We start from the raw sequence: 22,806 nt of genomic DNA, 5'->3' as shown, positions 1-22,806 counted from the left end.
AACCCTTCAATTGTGTTTGTTTTTTTCAGCGAGAGACATCTCCTTTCCAATACAAAACAAAATAAATTTTAACCAACTGCCAGAGGTGTTAGCAAAAATCAGTCACCTGGCAGAGGGGTCTTTACATAAAAGCTGAACGAAACTATACTGGATACTTTCAAATAATCATGTAAGACAGGTGGAAATGGTCCTTAGTGCAGGTTTCCCTGTAGAACAGAGTTCTATATCCTAACATATATAACCCATTACCTAGTCTGTAATTCAATCTGGGGACTGCAAGAAAATGTAAAAGAGAATTTACAAAGATAAGATAAAATAGGACACACAGTGGGTGACTCTGGAGCCCTCCTTGCCATTTCCCAGTTGGATATAGAGACTTGGCTATCTCTCTTGTGGTGTGGCTCTGGCTTTTCCCCGGGGATGTCGTGCAGCTCTCTTTATTCTTCTTAAAGCACTCCTCCACGGACCTGCCTCCTCACTGCTCTCCTCCGAGCTGGAGGTTCTGGTGCCTATTCCAGTGTCACCTGCAGGCCTCTCAGCTATTCCACTCCGACATGAGGCTTTGTTCTCTTGGCAGGCTTGCCTGGTTAGGAACCTCAAGCTTTCATTGAAAGAGGCGGCAGCCATACACTCAGCCGCTGTCTTATCACAGGTACACAGGAGCTTCTCGCACATGCTCCAGCCAATGCCTTAAAAAGGAGGTTTTAAAGATGAAAATGGCTGAAAGCAAATTGTAATTGGTGTAAGCAGTTTTTAAAATATGTAGTCAGCTACACCACTTATAGTAAAGCCGATCACTACAGTTTTCAAACTCAGGCTGCTAAATCCATAGTTAGGCATCTAAATATATGGTAAGTCATCTGATTTTTTCAGAGATGCTGAGCAACTGCAGCTGCCATTGACTTCAGCAGGACTTGTAGATGTTAGCACTCTGAAACTGACAAGTTTACATTCAGGTGCCCACCTACTGATAGAAGCCAGCCATACCCTGAGATCCACCAGTGCTCTGTGGACAACAAGGTTTTGCTTAACTAGGAAAAGTGCTCAGGTTTAGGTCAAGCTTAGCTAGCGCATTCTAGCTAAGCCTGATCTAAACCTGATCACCTTTTTTCCCTACTCAAGGCCAATTCCAAATGGCTCAAAGAGCACTGTTAATATAACACTTTTTTTTTCCAGTTTCTAACTTCTGTGATTCTGTTCTAGTTGTGTGCTTCTATACTGATCTCAATTTTGCTCAAAGGGAATGTCATACATTTAATCATCTAACCAAACTTACACTTCGGTTTATGATCTAAACATACAACTTCAGATCTCAAACTTCCCTCTGGCTGGCACCCAAGTTTTTTAACTTGTTCCATACAGCATTGATGGGAGAAACAGCACCTAAAACAAAGAACAAATGTTTACCTTTCTTAATAGTAACTTATCTCCCTGGAGCACACAGTATTTGCAGTTATTTTGGCTATTTGTTTTCATTGCATCTTGAAACTAGGAAAACATTTGTTTTAACCTTTAATGAAAAACTTTTTTTTTTATCCAAACAAGTTGTAAAATAAAGCTTTTCATCATCTTACTATTACAGCCTTTCTACTTCTCATTTATTCAGAGTCCTTTGCTTTTGTCTTTATTCAACTGTGAGCTCCTTGGAAGAGAGACAGGACTTTTTTTTTTTTTTTATGTGTCTGATGTAATAAATTGCATAAGTAATCCTATATAAAATCATGAGTGATGTGGAGAAAGTGAATAAGGAAAAGTTATTTACTTGTTCCCATAATATAAGAACTAGGGGCCACCAAATGAAATTAGTGGGCAGCAGGTTTAAAACAAATAAAAGGAAGTTCTTCACACAGCGCACAGTCAACCTGTGGAACTCCTTGCCTGAGGAGGTTGTGAAGGCTAGGACTATAACAGGGTTTAAAAGAGAACTAGATAAATTCATGGAGGGTTAAGTCCATTAATGGTTATTAGCCAGGATGGGTAAGGAATGGTGTCCCTAGCCTCTGTTTGTCAGAGGGTGGAGATGGATGGCAGGAGAGAGATCACTTGATCATTACCTGTTCACTCCCTCTGGGGCACCTGGCATTGGCCACTGTCGGTAGACAGGATACTGGGCTGGATGGACCTTTGGTCTGACCCAGTATGGCTGTTCTTATGTTTTCAAAAACTGGGCATCTGTCTCTCATATATTCCCTAAGACTTTAGTTGACTGACAACTTGGAAACTGCCAGTATCGTGAGGGCTAAATCCTTCCATGCAATAAGTCATATAAGTTAGGACTGGAGAAGACCTATACTCAGAGAGTCTGTTCTCCTGCTAGTTTCTTATGATGTATATTCTAGTAGTCAAACTTGAGACGGCTCAGGTGCTCAGGACTTCCATCACTTCCCCTAGAGAGACTCTTTGACATGCTACTGGAACTCACCCTGAAAGAGATTTCCCTTTTCTTAGAGTTAGTGTGAATTTTCTCTAATTTTATCTCATTCTTAGATGTATCCACCAGTAAACGCAAAACTCCGCATTGATGTCAGTGGGGTCAGGATTTCACGCTGGATGTTTACATCCTTCAAAAGGATAGTGCAGCATAGATCTATATTAACAGGCTAGCTTGTCTATCTGCAAGTTACTATTCAACCCATCCATTCCTTGAGTATGCTTTACCTCAGCCTCGCTCCACACCTGCTCCTCATACCTTCTTCCCCTCCCTCTCCTCACCTATGGGGCCCTCCTTGCCCCTCCTAATCACTCCACCCCTCAAATCTGAGACATTAACATGACATTTGTCACCATCCCATTGATTGCTATGCTTGTACGGTCTAGCCCAGCGGTTCTCAAACGTCATTGCACCGTGACCCCCTTCTGACAACAAAAATTAGTACATGACCCCAGGAGTGGGGGACTGAAGCTTCAGCCCTCCTGAGCTCTGCCACCCCAGGCAGGGGAGCCAAAGCCCACGGGCTTCAGCCCCAGGCAGGGGGCCTATAACCTGAGCCCCACTGCCCAAGGCTGAAGCCAAAGCCTGAGCCCCACAGCCCTACGTGGAAGCCCTCGGGCTTCGGCTTTGGCCCTGAGCTGTGGGGCTCGGGCTTTGGCCCCGGGCCTCAGCAAGTCTAACACCAGCCCTGATGACCCCATTAAAACAGGGTCACAACCCATTTTGGGGTCATGACCCACAGTTTGAGAACCTCTGGTCTAGCCTTTTCCCTACCATTTCTGTCTTATCTATTTAGATAAGCTCTTCGGGGCAGGGCCTAGCACAGTGGGGTCCTGATCTTGGGTGGGCCCTAGGCACCATTGTAATAAACATGATTAACAACAGACAGTGCTAACTAGCAGGTTGTTGAAGAGCCAGCACCTGTCCAGTACATCTGTAGGATAACCTCTTCCTTCTTGGCCACAGTAGCAGCCATAAGATTCAAATTCCTGTGGGCATCGATCAGTCAAGCAAAACAGCATTTCTCCTAGCCGAGGCAGCTCCCGCTTCACCTTTCCGTTCCCTCTCATTTGCAGAAAGGTGAATCTGTCACAGACTGTAAAGAGAGACATTTTGTTTACTAAGTAACATGCAGAGTTTGACACTGGACATTCTTCTGGACAGAGACAATGTCTTCTCTTTGTTTGGAACGGTCAGAGCTACCACAAACTCTCTCTCTCTCTCTCTCTCTCTCTCAAATTCTTACTCGTTTTACATAGTTTCTGCTTTCCATAATCCATGTCTCTCCTCAGAACCTTATTGAACGTCTCTCTAAATACACCGGGTCCTCTGGAATGGGTCTGAATTTACCAGCTGATTTTCATAAAACTGGTGAGTGACTTACAGCTTGTATGTATTTCCACATACCACATGCTTCACGGGATCTTCAGCAAAATGTTATGCAAGACTGTAAGCCTCTTCAGGCAGGGATCAGCTTTTTGGTCTGTGTTTGTACAGGACAAACACATGTATGACTAGGACCCCCAAGTCACTATGGTAATACAAATAAATAATTATACAATGTTACAGTCTTTCTGATGTGTGTGTTCAGTGCCTAGCATCGTATGATGATCAGGACCTCTAGGCACTACCATAACAAAAATAAAAACAGCTGTAGTAGCACACTGTTAAAGGAGGTCAAATGTTTCAATCAAATTAGACTCATGGGACTACCACTGTAGTTTTAGATGACTTGAGAAATCCCACATCTGCCTTTTCATTAGGATTAGATTTTCCTTCATTTACTTAGTTATTTTATTTTGTGTATTCTTAAAGACCATCCCAATATTTCTATCCTTGAACCAAAACCATGACCATCTTGAAACCTAGCTGAAGTAACTCCCAAACTTCGGTTACTCCCCTATTATCTCCATGTAATTGTTTTAAAACTGGCTGTTCTACACTGAGCACAAATTGCCTTTGCTTAGAATAGATTCTAATGACTATTTCTTTGTGGAGAAGGAAAAGGCAGATGAAATGAGATCTCCCGTACAAAGGCACTGGCGAGTAATTAAATGTTGTTAAACCAGCTGGGCATAATTAAGAAAAGAGAGGCAGAGAATAGTCAAAATGGGAACACAGACTTTCATGAAGGGAAAGCTGTTTTGCTCTGCAAGTGTAAGATGCAAATTAAAAGGGGTTGTGATATTAATGTTTTGCACTTAGACCCAATTTAACCTGAAACATTACCTTTCTCCCAAGGTTCTCAAAGCCATTTTAAGATGGTCGGAAATAAGAATGCAATGCACTCGTTCAGAAAATGAAGTGATTAAAATCCAGAGCTCACTCAGAGGAAAGAATTAGGAGCAAGACAATGGCTAGGTTGTGTCTGAAGGAAGGAACAATAGGGGCTAGAGCCCTGCTGCAGGACTGGGAGTCCCGCAGGACTCGCTGCCGTAACAGTGGGAGCAGGATAAAAATTCACCAAACAATGCGGGAGCGGGTGGGAGTGGATATTGTGGGGCAGGACGAGAGCGGGATTAAAAAAAGACTCCCCTGCAGGGCTCTAATAGGAGCATTTTTCAAAATGGAATTTGTGCCAGTTAACTCACGCACACCATTAATGCTAAGGTGATATGTGTGTGTGACGTTCCTCCATAATCCACTTAAAAAAATTTCCTAATTAAGAGGAGAGAGCGAGCGAGCGAGCAACCTGTTGCTTGACTATTTAAAAGAAGGATGGTCTTGCGGTTAAGGCTCTGGACTAAGACTCAGATCTGGGTTTGATCTCCACTTCTGCCACAGACTTCCTGTGTCATCCTCAGTAAATTACTTTAATCCCTATATGCCTCAGTCTCCAAATCTGTAAAGCAGTGATAATATTCCCTTTGTCTTGTCTATTTCTACCGAGAGACCTTGGGGACAGAGTGTGTGTTTCCACAGTGCTCAGCACAATGGGGCCTTAGTAATTAGTGATGCAGCAAGCAGTCAGAATTGAAGGAAAGAAATCTTTCTCGCTGCTACATGCCAAATGTACAGCCTGGCCCCAGCTTGCATTCCTGAGCCTCTGGTGTCACCCCAAACGATGTCCCTTCTGAAATGTGACCCTCTTTCTCCGGTTCCACTCATACTCCAGGGCCCCGATCCCAGACTGGGGACTCTGGGCACTAATAGAATATGAGTAATTATTATCTAAAAGTCAACTTAAATAATTCAACCAGCCGTCTTGGAGAACTCTTTCAACTCTGCACCGAGGTGCTGAAAATAAGATTGAGATGGGGAGCCTGAGAGGACAGTGGAGCTGTTAAGGAGCAGAGAGAGGGTCTGGGAGGGAAAAAGTCCTTTTGCTGCCTCTGATACTTGCAGGCAATAAAGTGTCATTTAGACTGGAAATTAAACTTGCTTAAAAACACAAAGCAAGAGAACATCCCTTCTCCGAGTCCATTTTTATTCACCTTTTAATTTAAAGGTACATTTGCAAATAGTTTATAAGGGGTTAATGGCAGCTACATATGTTAATAAATGGGAAATCATAGAACGTTAGAGTCCAGCACTGTTACAGATGGTTATAAGCACCTCAGCGGAAGGTATTAGAGAAATTATTACATCACTGCTGAGGCACTTATAACCATCAATAACAAATGCTATCCATGTCTGTAACGTGCTTATAACAGCCTAACCATTTGTAAACGTACCTTCGCTATACAGCGTGACCCATTTTTCATTAGATGTAACTGAGAAAACCATTATGTCTACCTTGTCTGACAGCTTCATCAGGCCCCCTCTCAGCGAGTGTCACTTCTGGGGATATCGCAGAGGAAGCTGTGCTCGCTTCTCCTATCTTAAAGCTCGTCTCTGCAGATCACACGATATACATGTTAACTCACATTAGAAAGAGTCGCACAAAGGCAAGAGGGTGCTCTCCTCATTCCACTATCAATAGCATCTCCACAAGCATAGGCACTGAGCCAACAATGTGACTGAAATCCTTTAAAACGTGTGCCCTTCGTGGGTGGACAAACCGTTTTGTTCCAAATGGAATAGGCTGGGTGAGACCTGCTTATAGCCTTGGTCGATAACCTCTTCTGATCTGTGCTCTGCACAGTGACAGGCTGCTGTGAGTAAAGCCAATGTTATTCTAGGAGGTCCATATGTGGATAATACATAAATCTAGGGAGGTAATAGTGCCACTCCACATGGCCTGGGGAAATACTGGGCCTGGGTAGCTGTGAACAGGAATAGAGACGTGGTTTAAGTTGAAACAGAAAATGAATTTCATTTGTTGTACACTCACCTTGTTCTGTTGTCGTGGTGGGATCGTTTTCAGTGGGTATCACGTCTGGCCCTGTTGAGTTAATACCGGCTGTGGCTGTGGTTGGCCCTTCCGTCGGGAAAGCATCCTCTGTAACTCCTGAAGGTACGCTTACAATTAAATCGCCTTCCTGCCCCCTCTGAACTGATGGGGAGAAAAGGAAAAGCAAGAAGGAGAACTAGCAGGATAATCACCAACAACATGCCCATTTAAATGGGAAGTAAATAGATCTCCTAGATAGCAGGAGAGAGTAATAATCCCAGACAGAACTGTCTTAAATTGCCAGTCATAGAAAGAAACCCCAAATTCCCACTCTTGTTAATTTCTTCACATTTCTTATGTATCTTAGAGTCAAGCTGGTTAAAGATGGTGGTAAGTGTTTATTACAGGTTAAAAAGGTTAAAAATGCATGTCACACTTGGAAGGTGAAGGATTATCCCAGGTAGCTAAATGACATAACCAGGTGATTGGGCAACCAGAAAAGGTGCAGGTCAGTGTTTGTTTCCTGAGTTCATCACTCCTCTGTTCTCGGTCCATCACCTCATCAAAGTAGCCCAGTGGTGCTGAACTGAATAGCAGCATGAGAGGTGGTGGCACATTCTTCTAGCTCAGGTTTGGCGGGTGAGTCGGGAGAACATGAAGAGACTGTGAAAGGTAGAATGCAGAGGAGTGGCTCCATTCACTTATTTTCTCTTGTAGTTCCCCTGCATACACGCTTTTGTTGTTTATGGAGCTCGGCGAGTTTTGTTGGAGACTGATAGCCTTGGCATGAGGCTGGGAGATTTCCGTGAGAAGGAAAGCACACAGAAGGGCATGTGAAGAAAGGAACTGACAATAAAGTATTTACCAATTGCTTAGTGGGGTTCAAGTGGGTTGGCCTTAGAGCTCTGTGAAGAATTAATTTTTTGGTTCAGTGGCTGAACTTTAACATTATTTTAAAGCTTTGGGTCAACACTAAATGAACATTTTTTGGCAGAACAAAAAGTTAAAAAAAAATGTTGTTTCAGGTCAAATTAAATTTTATTCAACCCAAAACAAAACATTTTGTTTCATTTTCAAGGGCTGGTGTTTTTTTACCTTTTCAATAAAACAAGAAAAATTCAAAACAAAAAGTCATTTCAAATCAAAGCATTGACATGTTTAATTTTTAAAATGCCAAAATGAAACATTTTTCTTTTTTTCAGAATTTCCTGAACCAATCTGGTTTATTGCATGTGAATTTGTGCAGTTTTGGTCAACCCAAGAATGCATTTTTCAGGGGGAAACCAAGTGCTAGTGGGGCTGTTGGTTGTGACGCAGTGAAATGTGAGCAATGTGCAATCATCATAGACAGTATAACCAGAGTTAGGATGCTTTACTTTGCAGGCATCTTGCCATGAACAGTGACAACACTTCACATTCCAGACAACAGCGATTGCTATGTGCGATGCCCAGAGATTTTGGGATGTGTGTGTTGGACCTTTAACGTTTCTGTGTTTAAGCAAACTTAGAGCTGGTGAAAGGTGCTGCATTGAGATCCATCAAGACTGAAGTAATATGTCTATACACAGACCAGACAACACTGGCTGCCCTTCACTGCTTTGCCAATCTGCCTCACACCTGACCTGCAGGATCCAAATTCCCAGGGGTGAGAAGGTAGTTCAGTCTCCATGCTCATTCTGTCCTTTGTCTTCCAATGGGTCACTAACTACTGTCTCCTGAGGTGGTGGAGTTAGTTTGTGCAACCCACGTTTATTGGGAAATGGTTTGAAAGCATTAATATTATTGTTTATTATACAGTACCCAAAAGTGTGCTAGACCCCTCTCAGTACAGAAAAATAGTATTATCAATAATAGTAGTAGTATCCCCATTGCACGGATGGAGGAACTGAGGCCAAGAGGTAAAATGACTTGTTGACAGCTTTGGAGTACACCAGTCTCAGAGGCAGGATTAGAACTCAGAAGGTGCTTGTTAACTGTAGCAATCGCCCAAGAACTTGGCGGATAACTCCTCTTTGATGCAGACACACATCTTTCTGGTATGTGTTTGTACTGGGCTTAGGACAATGGGCCCTGATCCCTGACTGGAAGCCCTGGGCACTATTGCAGTACAAATAATTCTAATACCTGAGTCAGAGATAGCACAGATGAAAAATTGCTTCTTCCCCCCACGGCCCCCTCCCATATTCAGTGTCACCTGAAATTTCCCTGGTCCAGTTTAGTTCATCTGAATTAACCTCATAAAGGTCAACTGAAAATAAAAGGGTGCTGTAGGATATTAAACCAGGGGTCGTGGTGCTGTCTCCTTACTTTCAGTTGCAGCTGCTGGTGTGGCTGTGATCTTCACTGTAGTTACTGCAAAATATTAACCAGCTTTTAGGTCATGAAAGAATTCTATGCAATGCTATGCAGGAGGTGAGAAAAGAGCATTATAATGGTCCCTTCTGGCTGTAATATCTATGAATGTACTTTAAAGGATCATTGTATTAGAAAACCTGATGTTAATGGAGGGTTAGATTTTCAAAGGCACAAAGTGCATTGAAGTCAAGGCGCACAGGGCAATTAACTCCCGGTTGGGCCTTTGAAATTGCAACTAGAAATAATTTATGAAATTTAAAAAATGTTCACTGAAAATGGTTCTTTGCCTTGATTGAAAGATTCTCCAGCAGGAAGTGGAAATGACAAGTCTAGTTTCATTGCTCAAATTCAGTGAAAGGCAGAAAATAAACAGCATAAAAATGGTGAAATGTGTCCAATTCAATTTTAACACTTGTAGTTTATTTGAGATTTTTAACTTGGCTATCTCTTTAAAAAAAAAAACAATTTTTCTCCCAGGAAAGATGATTTAAAAAAAAAAAGATTTCAAAGCAGGTGAGCCATAATATTACTATAGTAATCACTTCAAATGCCATTGTGTTACCAAGTGCCATGCTATTGTCACACATCTGCAGGTGTATTCTCACCCCTGTCCACACTGTGACACCATATACTCAAGCTCTAAGATTCACTTACCTGTTAGTGTGGGATCCACAAAGGACGCAGATATGCCTTCGTGATCTCTTGCGATAACTAGACCGGAAAGCAGAAGCATTAGGGTAGTGAACCAAACAAACCGTACTTGTTTAGTGGCTTTGATCTGAGATTCTCAAAGAACAACCAACCGTCGGCATTACCTCGTTGTCCAGATGAGGAACTGAGGCACAGAGATGCTAAGGCAATGGTCCTCAAAGGGATTTAGGCATTTGCTCCGCTCAGTGCTGTGATGCCTAAACCCCAGGCGACCTGCCCGCTAATGAAATCTTCAGCCCCGAGTTAGGTGCCCAGGCTCCCCATACAATGCATGGGCAAGTTATGGCCTAAGAGAAGGAGCCGCCGGAGTCAGTAATCTGAGCAGGGAGCAATCTAAGGTAGCCAGGATGAAATGCCAGGGAGAGGGGTTTAGGCACCTATGCAGCTGAGCTGGTGCACCCGACGGATGGGTCAAAGATAGGATCTTCCCTTCACTCAGGATCCTCGGCCTGAACCCTTCCCTGGAGTGAGGCACCTAAGCCAAGTCTTAGGCATGCTCAGAGCTTGGCTACAGGATCAGGCCATGCTGGTAACACAGTGACTTGTTTGAGAATTCCACTTCAGGTTTGGCTTGAGCTAGAGCTCTGAACTGCTCGTTAGCTGCGGGGCAGGGGCAGTGAGTCGGCAGCTTTGCAAAGATCAGCTGACTACTGCTAATGCCGCTGTATGACCACATGGAGCTTACAGTGACTGATTTGCCAGAAAAATACAACCACCACTAAAACCTCCTGGCCTCCTGCTTTGGGAGTCCTCGGGACCAAGTCACTGGGCTCAGCAGAAATAGCTACTGAAGACAGAAAATGTGAGTCGTTTGTCAGAAAACACACTGTAAGGAAGTACAGACCTTGGTGAAATGCAAAGATGGTGAACGCAGCCTTTGCACAAGGCCTTGTGATAGGGTGGGAAAAGTGAAAATGTCACCACTGGAGGTTTGTACTCTCTCTTCTATTTGCAGTAGATGAAAATGTGTTTTGTGGATAAAATGATAAATGGTTTTGATCCCATTATAAAATACACCTGTCACTAGGTGCTTGCAATGCTTTTTACATTACTAATAAGCCCCACAAACACTACTCTAAAGTGGAAATATAATAGCACACCCATTTTACAGATGAGTAAACCTAAGATGTTAAGGCCCAAAATTTCAATAGTGTCCCTGTGGAAGTTTTAAGATGTGCACCCATAATTAGTGGACAGCTGGGTTGGATTCTTAAGTGTTTGTCTATGGTTGACCAGAAAGTCATTTACAGAGCTGGAAATGAAACCCAATTCTCCTCTCCTAACCATTAGGCAGCACTACCTTTGCATGCTAAATTCATCCTGAGAAGTGCTTTTTTCGCCTGCTTTTTAATCATTTAGAAATGCAGATCATAAATGACCCTAAAATTGGTGTCTGCATATTTATACCATAGTAGTTAGCGTTCGCTTCTGGGATGTTTTGATGTAAGAAAGCATAGATGCCCTCTAATGACAAGCACTCAGCACTGGCTTAACTCTGCTCCAATAAGGTCAATGGGAAAACTCCAGTAGATATCAATGGGAGTAGAGGTGGTCCAATGCTCAGTGCTTTTCAGAATCCCACCTTCCTTTTACTAGATACATTTACTAGCTATGTTACAAGCAGTGTTTCCAACTTTGTGAATTTCCTAATAAAGGTTTATATTTGCTGCAGCTATTTTTGGTCTCGTGCTGATGTGCTAATTACATATGCCTCATTATCGTTATGTTTTTTGAAAAGGATCATTACAGATGTGCAAATACAGAAACTGCCACTCACATTCTGCTTTGGGCGTTCTCCCCCGTGCACTGCTGAGCTCTCTGGGAGTAACTGTAAATACACAAACCAAGACTGGAGTTGTGCGATCAGAAAAGCAAGCTGCAAACGATAAAGTAAGAGATGTGGCATACGACAAGGGGCAGGACAGCTATGAAGTAACACCATCACTTACACTCAGAAGTGGGGGGGTTCAAGCTGGTATTGCTGGCTGCAGGTGGAATTCCTTTAAAAACAAAAACCACACGGTATTGTCTTAACATTCACAGGCGACCTTGGGATTTTCTACTCTTCCAGACTCATGCTTGGTGTGATGGCTCAGAACAACCCCACTGTTCAGGGACCTAGATTCAGAAAAGGCACCTGGGCTCTGCCAAGCGGCGATCAGGCATGTTGGTGACAGTGTATTTGGCCTGGGAGTGCCGAGGCTGTCTAGCCTGTCTGCTTTGCCCAGCTCCCCTTCTTGCTAATACCTGAAGCAATAACAGACGATGCATTCTCATGTCCCTACTAAGAAATCCCATGGCCGGCCTGCTATGGGGAAAATCCTTCAAAGCAGCAGCATCCCCTCTTCCCCACAAGTGACGCGCTTGGCTTTGGAGAAATACATTAATCTGGCTTCTCTTCTGTGTTTCTCTAAGGTGAGCGTTAGATTTCCCCCACAACAGCCCAGCATACGTTCTCTGCATGGAGGGCAGAGGTAAAACCCTGCACACAACCCCACAGATTTACAATGTGCTTTACGTAGATTGGACCCATTCCCTTGAAAGGTCTGTTCAAGGAGCAGTTCTGCTGGCTCACTCTAAAGTTGAAGTCCTCTTACAGTGAAATCTTTTTTGTCCCCTCCCCCATCTCAATGCAATAGGGTGACCAGACAGCAAGTGTGAAAAATCGGGACGGGGGTGGGGTAATAGGAGCCTATATAAGAAAAAGAACCAAAAAATCGGGACTGTTCCTATAAAATTGGCACATCTGGTCACCCTACAATGCAATGACTTCACTATGAGTCAAAGCCTGAAGTCCTTATTAAGGCAAGTCTCCCGTTGACGTCATTGACTAATTTCCTCAAGTAAAAGCTAAGCAGTGACTTCACGATTTGATCCTGGACGTCAGAATGACACGTGGCACATTCCAGTGCATTGAAACGATTCTGGCTGGAGACTGTCATTGTGTGTTGTATTGTGTATAAATATTAAAGTGAGTCCTCCCAGCAGAGGGCACCTACAAATCCAAAACACTATACTCTGGGACTTAGTCTTGTATTGGCTCACAGGACCAATGGTAGGTTCTTTTATATGAGCCCTTTTGGTTAACTCAGAGCATATTTCAGTCTTTTCCCTGGATTATTTATTTCACTGGTTCTGAAATTTGTTGGAAATGTTTCTTCTGCAGAGTCAATGCACAAACCTTCTGTCATGGAAGTAGTTGTCAGCAGTGGTTTATCACCCCGGTGGTAAAGAAGCTCTGCAAAAATAAAGGAGGTCTCATTTCAAAGCAATGCACTAGCCATAAAAACACAATCAGCTCATGGGCAATTCAAGAGGCATCAACTCAGTGTAACATGACTACAGTCATTAGCAATACTGGTGCAAGTGGAACCTGATTTATTTCGGTTCATTATTGCTGTACTATTGGTTCAGTGCTGACACTACCCTGTAGTCAGTGCTGTACAACATGAACAAAGTCCAGGCCCTGCCCGACAGAGCTTTCCGTTGAAAACATTTACTGAAACTCCTTCATGATCATTATTCTTTAAGGCTCCAATTCAACAAGGTACTTAAGAACATCATTACCTTTAACACATGAGCATGCTTAAAATTAGGCACTTGCTTAAGTATCTTGCTGAATCAGGGCCGAAGATGTTATAGTTAGAAGAGTGTGCATGTAAAATGGCATGAATCCGATCCTTTTATCATTGCTATCTTTAACATGTGGGAAGCAGTCTGTTTTAAAACAGTGGTGTTTGTATGTGTATATTAGATACACACACACACACACACACACACGGGAATTTGGATATTTGAACCAGTCTATATTTTTTAAAATAAATATGTTCTTCCATAGTTGGATGCACAGAACTACCTCTTAAAATTATGACATTTTCAAAGCACCTCTCAAAGGGCATGCCTGCCTGTAGTGCCCCCTGCTGGCCAAGTATGGCTCATCATCAGCCTTCCTCAATTTCTCCTGCAGTGGTTCCCCGGAATAATCCACAGAGATTTTATGTCTAATAACAAGCAACATTCTTGGGGACTGGTTTATTAATATGAAATACACCCAAAGTAGCTCTCTTCCACTCAAGACTCCTATGGGGCATAGCCCCTCCTCCTTGGTCTGTCTCCGCAAAGTTATCAGCCTTTTCCAAATTCTGCTGAGTCAGTCCCTCCTCTTGAGTTCAGGGGTTCACGGGCCCTTACTTGGGCCTGTGTGCCTTGGGCTCTCAGCTATATCCGTCCTAAGCCGTTTCAGCAGCTCTTCTCTCTCAGCTGCCGTTTACCCCTTTATAAGGCCCAGGTGCTTTCTCTGAAGCCCATTTGGCAGCAGACAACTAGTCACATGGGCACTGGACCCCACTCCCTCTTAAAGGAGCCAGTCACCCTGTGACAGTGACTCAATGATTTAGAAGTCTAAATCCCATTTACAAAAGTGACTTAGGAACCTGCCTGAGTCACCTTTTGAAAATCGGACTTAGGCTCCTTAAGCACATTTGACAACTTTCCCCGTTGTATTTTAGCATCTTGCTACAGAGGTGTTGCACTTTGCTTTTCTGTAAAGAATCCCTCTGCTGAAGTGTGCACTAGCTTTTTTTGTGATCAATAAGCTGATATAAATTGAATACGTTAAAGGCAAAGGATTCTAGAGCTCAGGACATACCCTCCATATGAAGTGTTGTCAATCCTTTCTTGCTAGTTGTTTCTGAGAAGAAGAGAGATCATAGCTGATATACTGTTAGGAAGCATTTTTTTCAAAGTCTGAAACACACAGTGAAGCTATACAGGAAGGTAACCAAATGAGTGACTATGATGGGGCCACTGGCATGCAAGGAGTTAATAGGGCCCTAGGGAGGCTGTGCAGAAAGCAGCCAATAGGAGAGGAGCTGCGAGGAACAGCCAATCAGGGCTCAGCAGGCCCATATAAGAAGAGCCGCAGGGCAGAGCAGGGGCAGTTACACCCTGGAGCTAAAGGAGAGAGAACTGGGTGCCTAGTAGGCAGACAGAAGCTAGCTCCCTGGACAGAGTAGTGCTGCTAGCAGAGATGGGGGAGCCAGAGAAGAGATCCTGGCTGGCTGCTGGGATTTGCATGCTGAGGCCCTGAGGCAAGGGCAAAGGGTGCTGGGGCCACTCGGGAAGTGGCCAGACAATTGGCTGCAGTCATCACTGGAGAAGTGGTGGGACAGTTGGACTGCAGCACTTGCCCCCGGAAGGGGGGAGCACAGATCTTGACATGACCGGAGGCTGTGTCATGAGGAGAACACTGCCTTCCTTGGAGTGACATGTGTCCGGGAGCAGAAGTCCCGGCAGCTGAGGCCCCACTAGGAGTGGGTGTACCGACTTGCGGAGCTAATTCCTAAGACGACCAGTAGGAGGCACCAGCGTGGTGAGTGGAGCCTCATCATGGTGACCATCAAATGAAAAGATTTCTTGATTTATGCGGGCTCTGTTCCACCAAGATATATAACTGGGAACCTTTGAATCCCAAACTAGTCGGGGGGATCACTGACCTCCAAGAGAATCTACCTTTAACCTCAGTAGTAAGCAGAGCGGTCGGCAGGACAATAATGCCCTTTCGGTGCAGTTGTAAAACAAAACCTTTTGAGCGGGTTTGTGAAATGGAATTGTGTTGAAACAACGATTTTTATATTCAAACCCTGAGCTTTTTGCTTTGGGTCTCTCTCAATAGAGGTGAACTTCCCTCTTCCATGCTCACATCTTGGCTCTTGGGCCTGTCACTTACCCTCCATTTCCCTGTCTATAGAGTAGGGATGGCACTTCCCAGCTTTGCAGGGCTCTAGGAGGAGTAACTCTACCAAGAACCTTAAGTAGTTTATATTGGTAAAGTACTTGGCAGATTGAAAAAAGAAGGCTGTGGAAATGAGCTAAGTGTAGCAACCTTTAGGCACTCTAATGTTTCCGGTGCTTCCCCGAGACTCCTGCAAGCACACACACAGGCTGCTAAGCACTTTTGGAAACATGGCCACTGAGCTAGGCTGAGAAGCTGCCCCCGTTAGTTCAAACCCAGCCCAAGGCCAGAGTGTCCAAAAGTCGTCGCCATCTCATAATCTGTCCGATGATCTATTTGAAACGAGTTTGGGGGATCTCACTAAACAAGTGTCCATAGCAATAAAATTATAGCCCAGCTCAGCAGCCCTTTGGGCAGCCTTAGAGGTCAATGAATGGAAATGGAGATGAATACCCCTCTCATACTGACCTTACCCTACACTCTGCCATGCCAGGGAGGGGTCCCATAAGCTGAGCAGAGTGGGGAAGCTTGTCTCCCCTCTCACCCATGAATTACCTTTACTGTGAGCAAAGAGAGGACTTCAGCCTTCAGGGCAGTCAGTCCGGCCCCATTCACACACAAACTTGCTCTGTAGATCTGGCCATCTAGTCAAATCACCGGAATTAATCCCCACCCTCCTACCACTAGGATTCACTGAGTCATGGTAAATGGAAAAGATTCATGAAACAGAGAACAGGACAGACATTGATGCCATCTGCAGCGTAAGTAACCGAGACACCAGCGGCAGCACTATTCTCCTTGGATCCAATTTGGTGCCCTTTCTGCCGATGGAAAGATTCCCATTGACTTGAATGGTCAGTAGATCAGGCCCTTTATTATTACCTGTAACCTGACCTGGACAGAAGGAGACATCCAGGCCGTTCAAGGAAGAGTTAATGTGTGAATGGACAAAACACTCAATAGCCGCTTTGTCACAATTGCAGAGAAGCCGTTCACAAGGATCCCCAGACTCTGGAGTAAAAACAAAAATCCAGACAAGGTACCATTGAAATATCTGTTTCCACCATCTGCCTTTGCCTCTCCGGCTTTCCATCGACAGCTCCATTTCATTTTGTAGAACATAAACCTATACTGTGTTTCTGCAAGTACCAAGGATAAATAAACTCTGGCTTTACAAAACAATAAGATTGAATTATCCTAGGGAAATTCATGGTGACATTTAAAGTAAATGTTGTTGTTTTTCCATTCTACCACTGGCTATTGCTGGCTAGGGATAGTACTTGGTGCAGCTCTCATTGTATTTACTGTAGGGGATATTACAAAACATGCTTTGCATTACAGTACAGTTTGCCAAACAATTTCCATCACAACCTTCTGTTTTCCGACACTGAGAACTCTGTGACAAATTCACCTTTGAGAAGAATATTTATTTCCAGGCTGACACCCTAAGCAAGGGCAATACTTTTTTTCCAGTTTGAACAAAAATACCTTTGCCATTTTCCAGTAAAGGGGGACAGAGAAAAACACTTTCCCCATTGTGACGTGCTTTTTTGAAGACCGAGCTAAAGCAAAAATGGCTTTGGTGTGAGACTAGAAAGGATTGTGGGATCAGATTGTTAGTTCAACCAGGCTTAACCCAGAGTGGCGCTATCAATGCGTTAGCTACTCTACATTTACACTGGTGTAACAGCGATCAAAATCTGGCCCCTGGGCTTTACAGAGGACTAGTGCTTGATGGGAAATTGTTTTAAATAGAAACCATATAGAGGAGTGAAAAATCACTTCTGCACATCAGGGTAACATCTGCTCAGATTTTACCAGAGCTGAATGGAGCTCCCTCCCCTTACAAAGTCATTTCAGTGCCCCTTTTCTCCACAGTTGCCAACTTTCACGTGGTAAATAAGCACCCCGACTTTCACAATAAGCCAAAAGTCAAGCTAATCCCATTTCAAAACAAGGCCATAACAAGCCAATCCGTAAGAACCCCAACACTCTTTGTGACTGGATCCCCCAGCGTGCAGTCTGGGACCGTGGTGAGCCCACTGTGCACCCCTGACTCTCTCCCCCCCTTGCCCCTGCTTGTCAGGAGCCAATCAAAAAAAAGCAACAAGCTACAACAAGCAACAAGCCAAACAAGCTACAAGCCAATTAAGCCAAAAATGAGCACAATTTCTGCGTTTTTTTCACGGGTTTGGCATGTCTGCTTTTCTCTATGCTGATTGACAGACTCGGAGGGTGTGGCTTATTTGTGTGTTTTGTAAAATTGTTCCATGGTTGCTAATACCGGAGCAGCTCCAATATTATCAGTGCTGGGAGTCCTGGTTCACGCTGGGCTCATCAGCACTTTTAACGTCTTGCTGATCAGACCACCTCTCAGCTGGTGTATTATATTTCTGGTGGAAATGAAAGCTGCCTGTTGGTTGTTTGGCATGAGATGGGGCTGTGGCTTGGATGGTCAAAGGGAATTGTTTGTGGTTAAGCAAAGGGCATGATGAGCAGAGGGTAGCTAGGAGGCTGAATGACATAATTCCTTATTTTCTTGCTGGGTCCAGTTTATGTGGGGAACTGTGCAGCACTCCCGTAAAGTGAAATAAAACTCCTCGTGTGAGCGAGTGGAGCTGACACCAAGGACCGCACGCAATGCCCTGTCCCTTCTGACCCGTCAGTGTCTTTGTCTAAATAACCACTTTAAAGTGACCTCCGAGGCTTCCCGTTCAGTCCTGCCTGATCTTTAGCTGGAAACCAGCTCTAGAAGGTGCCTGACTTGTGCTACTGCTTTGGATAATAATTTAATACGGCTTTCACAATGGATATCTTCCACTTGATGCTATTGGCCAGACTACCAAGTATTTTTCGAACACGTATGAAGACAACCAATGCAATACACTGACACTGTTATGAAATGCTAATATTTATCGCCATGCCTTATCATGGACGTGATAAGCTCCTCATCACTCAAAGTGACGCTTCAGCTCAACCACAAGTTATTGGGCTCGATGCAGGAGTCATTGGGAGGACTTTTATGGCCTATGCTAGGCAGAAGGTTGGGCTAAATGGTCCCAATGGTCCCTTCTGGCCATAAAATAAATTTGCTCTCTTAGGTACTTGGCAGGACCCCCGTTGCCATAGTAACTGAGTGCCTCACAGTCTTAGCTGAGGTTCAATAAAGACAAACAGAGCTTTAAAAACATGTCATTCCACATTCTTGGGCAGTCAGCTACATGTGTGAGCCGCACAGATGCACCAAACGATGCTAAATGGCCTCCAAAGAGAGCGATCCTGCCGTCGGGGATGCCCAGCACTGGGTTTCCTGTAGCAGTTCCTGGATTTTTGTTTTTACATCCAATTGAATATTGATACCTCTGACTAGCATCGGTACGTGACAAGAACAGCCATTCCATCTGGAATCCAGAGAGCTGTAACACAGGGCTTGAAGGGACCTTGAGAGGCCATCTAGGCCATACCTCCACACCGAGGCAGGATTAAATATACCTAGACCTACAAGACAATCATGGGTGATTTCTGCCTGGTCTATACATGGCTCTCAGTAAATTAATGGGAATTATTATTATTTATTATTTATATCATTGCAGCCCCTGTCATGGCCCAGGACCCCATTGTGCTAGGCGTTGTACAAATGCAAAAGCAACTCCCCTTTTCCCCGATCAGTACAAAGCCCTGGTAACAGGCAGCAGTCCCCTTTGAACCTTACCACAGGTAATGTTTTTCGTAAGACAGCTGATGTCCATAGATATCTTGGCAGGGTCCCATGAGCACTCCAGCTCCACGGCTTCTTCATAGCATTTGCGGTGCTGGAAACAGCAGCTTAGAAACGAAACAAAGAAACAAAAAAGACAACGAGAAGAATGCCGGGGACGCACACCTTCATTTTCACTTCACTGCCTGCCTCCCCTTTGGGGTGGTGACGCACTGGGCAGCAGGCGGGTGTACAGGATGCTGTGGGAGAAAAGGTGGTGTCCTTTTTTTTCTGACTAGTTTGTCAGTAAGGAGCATTCATTCCTCTGGCCCCTAGAAGACGGGCGGGTGGTCCTTTTCCCCCTCATGGCTGACTAGGCCTAATAGACTGAACACAGCGAGAATCTGTCTGCCTCTCCCCAATTTGCTGCAGCCCCCTTGCACTGTCGGTGCAAAGGAGCCCTAAGGCACAGAGAGTCTCCCTGCCAAGCACAGAGCTGGCTCTGCTAGTTCCTCTTTCCAGAGTCCCTGGCCCAGAGGGGCCAACAGGAGACATTTCTATGCCCCAGCTATTTCTTGGCTGCTGCAAAAGCCATGGCAGACAGAGTTCAAGTTAGGACAGCCCAGTGCTGGGGGCAGCCCCAGCCCCTGGCAGCCCCCCAGATCACTCAGGGAGGTGCAAGCCTCTTTCCCACTGTACTGGGGCAAGACACCGGACTTGGAGTTGCTGTGTTTGAACACGGCTGACTTCCTTCATGGGACTAGGGAATTCATTTAATCTCTCTGCATGTTGGGTCCTCTGCCTCGTCATAACAGATAATCAGACATATCTTTCTGCCACAGGTATTCGGAGGGATTATTAAGGCTGTGACATGAGCACCATATCATCCTCCACGTGTATGGAATAGGCTGGTGTTTGTCTTCAGCCACGGATGGTTGTACCCTGTGAGCAGTTTGTTTCATTCTACCACACTCCAAGTGTGTTCCGTTGCCCCTGTGCTGCCTGGGAAGGCAAAGACAATCTCCATCTTCTGACGTTGTCATGGCTCTCAGCAGCGAGGCAAGCAGGAGGGCTCCTAATATGGGCTGTGCCTAGGATGATGTTGTCTTGGTATAAAAGATTTGTCTGATAAATTCATGGATTTTAAGTCCATTAATGGCTTTTAGCCAGGATGGGTAAGGAATGGTGTCCCTACCCTCTGTTTGTCAGAGGGTGGAGATGGATGGCAGGAGAGAGATCACTAGATCATTACCTGTTAGGTTCACTCCCTCTGGGGCACCTGGCACTGGCCACTGTCAGTAGACAGGATACTGGGCTGGATGGACCTTTGGTCTGACCCAGTATGGCCATTCTTATGTTCTTATGTCTGAGGCTATGAGAATCCCAGGGGTTGTTCTGAACAGGGATCCCCTAGGAGGCCTTGGATTGTGTCCACACTGGGTGGACTCAAACTGTTTGATCCCATGTACGTTCTCTACAGAACAGGAGCAAGTGATAGCCACCCTTTGTATTATAGTGTAACTGTCTTTAAAATACGAGCAAGCACTAAAAGGGGCAGAGGACAAAAGGAAGCATCTGTTCTAACAAATGGTGAATGTTTGACCTGTCTATTGTTTCCACTCACTGGTATCCATCTGCTATCTCTGCTGGAACCTTTCCATGGTGTGACTGCACTTGAGCATCACCGTTGTACCAGGGGATATTAAACGAAGATGGGAATGACAGCATTCCATAGAAAAGCCTTGACATAGTCTTCAGCTTGACAATCAAAATTATATCCAGTTTCCAAGATCCGGCTACAGCCTGTGATCGCCAAGATGAACTGCCTGTTACAGTAACAGGTCGAGGAAATCCTCCCCGGAGCTTCTTGGCAATGTTTGGGACGCATACAGACAATGCTGAGTGCTGTAAGTTCAAACCATGTACAAAACCTAGAGCCCCGCCCTGCAGACCGACAGCATCAAAAGCGCAGGTTGCAGAATGAAAGAGCAATGGGGTAAAAGTAGAGCGCTGTGTGGTCTTTATAGGTGGAATCCTTCATGGGATATAAGGAAACATCCTATATATTTGGTCCTTTATTTCACTCTCGCTGGTGGGATTATTTGAACATGAACAGCTTAGCATCAGAGAAGGGAAAGCTAGTGGAGGATGATTTGGTTTTGTGGTTAAGACACAGGACTAAGATCTTGATCCAGCAAAGCACTTAATTTAATATTAAGTGTTGTGCTGGACTGAGACCATTGAGAAATGGTTCCTATTCCTTGCTCCGCCACAGGTGACCTGCAGGACCTTTGGCATGTCACAGGCCTAGATTCACAAAGGTACTTAAGTGCTGTGACGCTCAGCATCACATGGCACCTAGGCTTCCTGTACCATGAATGGAGATGGATAGGCACCTTAGACTGTGATTCATAAAAGCCAGTAGAGGCGGGGAGCTGGCCAATGAGCAGAGCTGTGCTAAGCCCCACCTCTCTTAGAGATCCCAGGGCACTTAGGCACCTAAATCTGGGATTTAGGCACTTAAGTACCTTAGAGACTGAGGCCTAGATTCATCGAGACTGAATTGGCTCAATCAGACTGTGGAGATGATGCTACTTCCCTCCCTCACAGGGGTGCTGAAAAGCTAAATTCATGAATATTTGCAAAGTGCTTTGGGATCCTTTGGTGGAAGCTGTCCGTGAGCAGCAAAGTATTATTTAACTACTTCACTTTAATGACCCCAGCTGGAATCTCAGGATCCTCGGTCACACCAGTTTAATACCAGTGTAACTCTATTAAGTTCAATGCAATCGAACTAATATAGAATTGGAGTAATAGAGCAGAGATCAGGCCCATTAACACTAAAGCCAGCTTTACCACTGATTGCCTCTTTGACCTTGGGCAAGTTTCTTGAGCTCTCTGCTTCACCTTTCCAGTCTCGGACAAGAAGATCAGGAGTTAAGGAATTTAGATGGAGAATGGACTTCAGCAACTCACCAACTTCTACATAACACAGATCTTGGCACTGGCAGAACTGTTTCTTTTAGCAGGATGTTTTCAGTGTCAGTGTCTCTTTAAAGAGGTTCTCTAAATCTGAACAGTATCTTGTATATGTATATGGAAAAGCAAACATCTGTATCTCCTATATCGTACAGTGGGTTTTGTACTGATGGGAGAGATGCTGCTAACCCATTTCAAATCCATCTGCTTGAAAAGGTCGTGTCTGTGAATCTTTCTCGGGCTAAAGACTGATAGATTGTCCCGCGGCTTCTCAGGCTTCTGTATTTACGCAGCTTTTCATTAAAATGATAAGTGAGGGGCTGTTTAAGCTGTAGAGCTGTTTCAGCTCTCAGTTCATTGAACTGGATCGAGCTCTGATTTCAGAGTGTCAGCACCTTTATTCAGAGAGCAATTCGCCAAGCCATTCATGAGGACTTTGTGTGGCTTTTCGCAGCTGGGAAGATAAAAATTCCATTTTCCTCCCCTTCAGATGATATGGGATTGCAGTGGATTCATCGCCAGGCAAAAATCTACATTAACCCTCTTTAAGCCATGACAACATTGCTCACTTCGCAAATGAAATCCCTTCTTTCCCCACCTACGCCTGGGCAGGACTTGGCCCTTGT

General features: G+C 44.5%; 1 protein-coding gene across 1 annotated transcript in view; it reads right to left on the bottom strand.

The window, feature by feature from the left end:
- Positions 1 to 381: 381 nt before the first annotated feature.
- Positions 382 to 22,806, bottom strand: part of OC90 (otoconin 90) — a 34,142-nt gene continuing 11,717 nt past the window's right edge. The window contains exons 5-17 of the mRNA XM_065400215.1: positions 19,217 to 19,329; positions 16,387 to 16,515; positions 14,419 to 14,460; positions 12,952 to 13,008; positions 11,720 to 11,770; positions 11,548 to 11,598; positions 9,714 to 9,770; positions 9,012 to 9,056; positions 6,705 to 6,866; positions 6,167 to 6,265; positions 3,353 to 3,527; positions 1,277 to 1,383; positions 382 to 689 (exon numbers count right to left, since the gene is read on the bottom strand). Coding sequence (XP_065256287.1) covers positions 382 to 689; positions 1,277 to 1,383; positions 3,353 to 3,527; positions 6,167 to 6,265; positions 6,705 to 6,866; positions 9,012 to 9,056; positions 9,714 to 9,770; positions 11,548 to 11,598; positions 11,720 to 11,770; positions 12,952 to 13,008; positions 14,419 to 14,460; positions 16,387 to 16,515; positions 19,217 to 19,329 — 1,396 coding nt within the window. The remainder of the gene's footprint in view (positions 690 to 1,276; positions 1,384 to 3,352; positions 3,528 to 6,166; positions 6,266 to 6,704; positions 6,867 to 9,011; positions 9,057 to 9,713; positions 9,771 to 11,547; positions 11,599 to 11,719; positions 11,771 to 12,951; positions 13,009 to 14,418; positions 14,461 to 16,386; positions 16,516 to 19,216; positions 19,330 to 22,806) is intronic.

Source organism: Emys orbicularis, chromosome 2 (genome assembly GCF_028017835.1).
Source record: "Emys orbicularis isolate rEmyOrb1 chromosome 2, rEmyOrb1.hap1, whole genome shotgun sequence".
Lineage (NCBI taxonomy): Eukaryota > Metazoa > Chordata > Testudines > Emydidae > Emys > Emys orbicularis.
The sequence above is the reverse complement of the archived record's forward strand: the minus strand, read 5'-3'. Positions and strand labels throughout refer to the sequence as shown.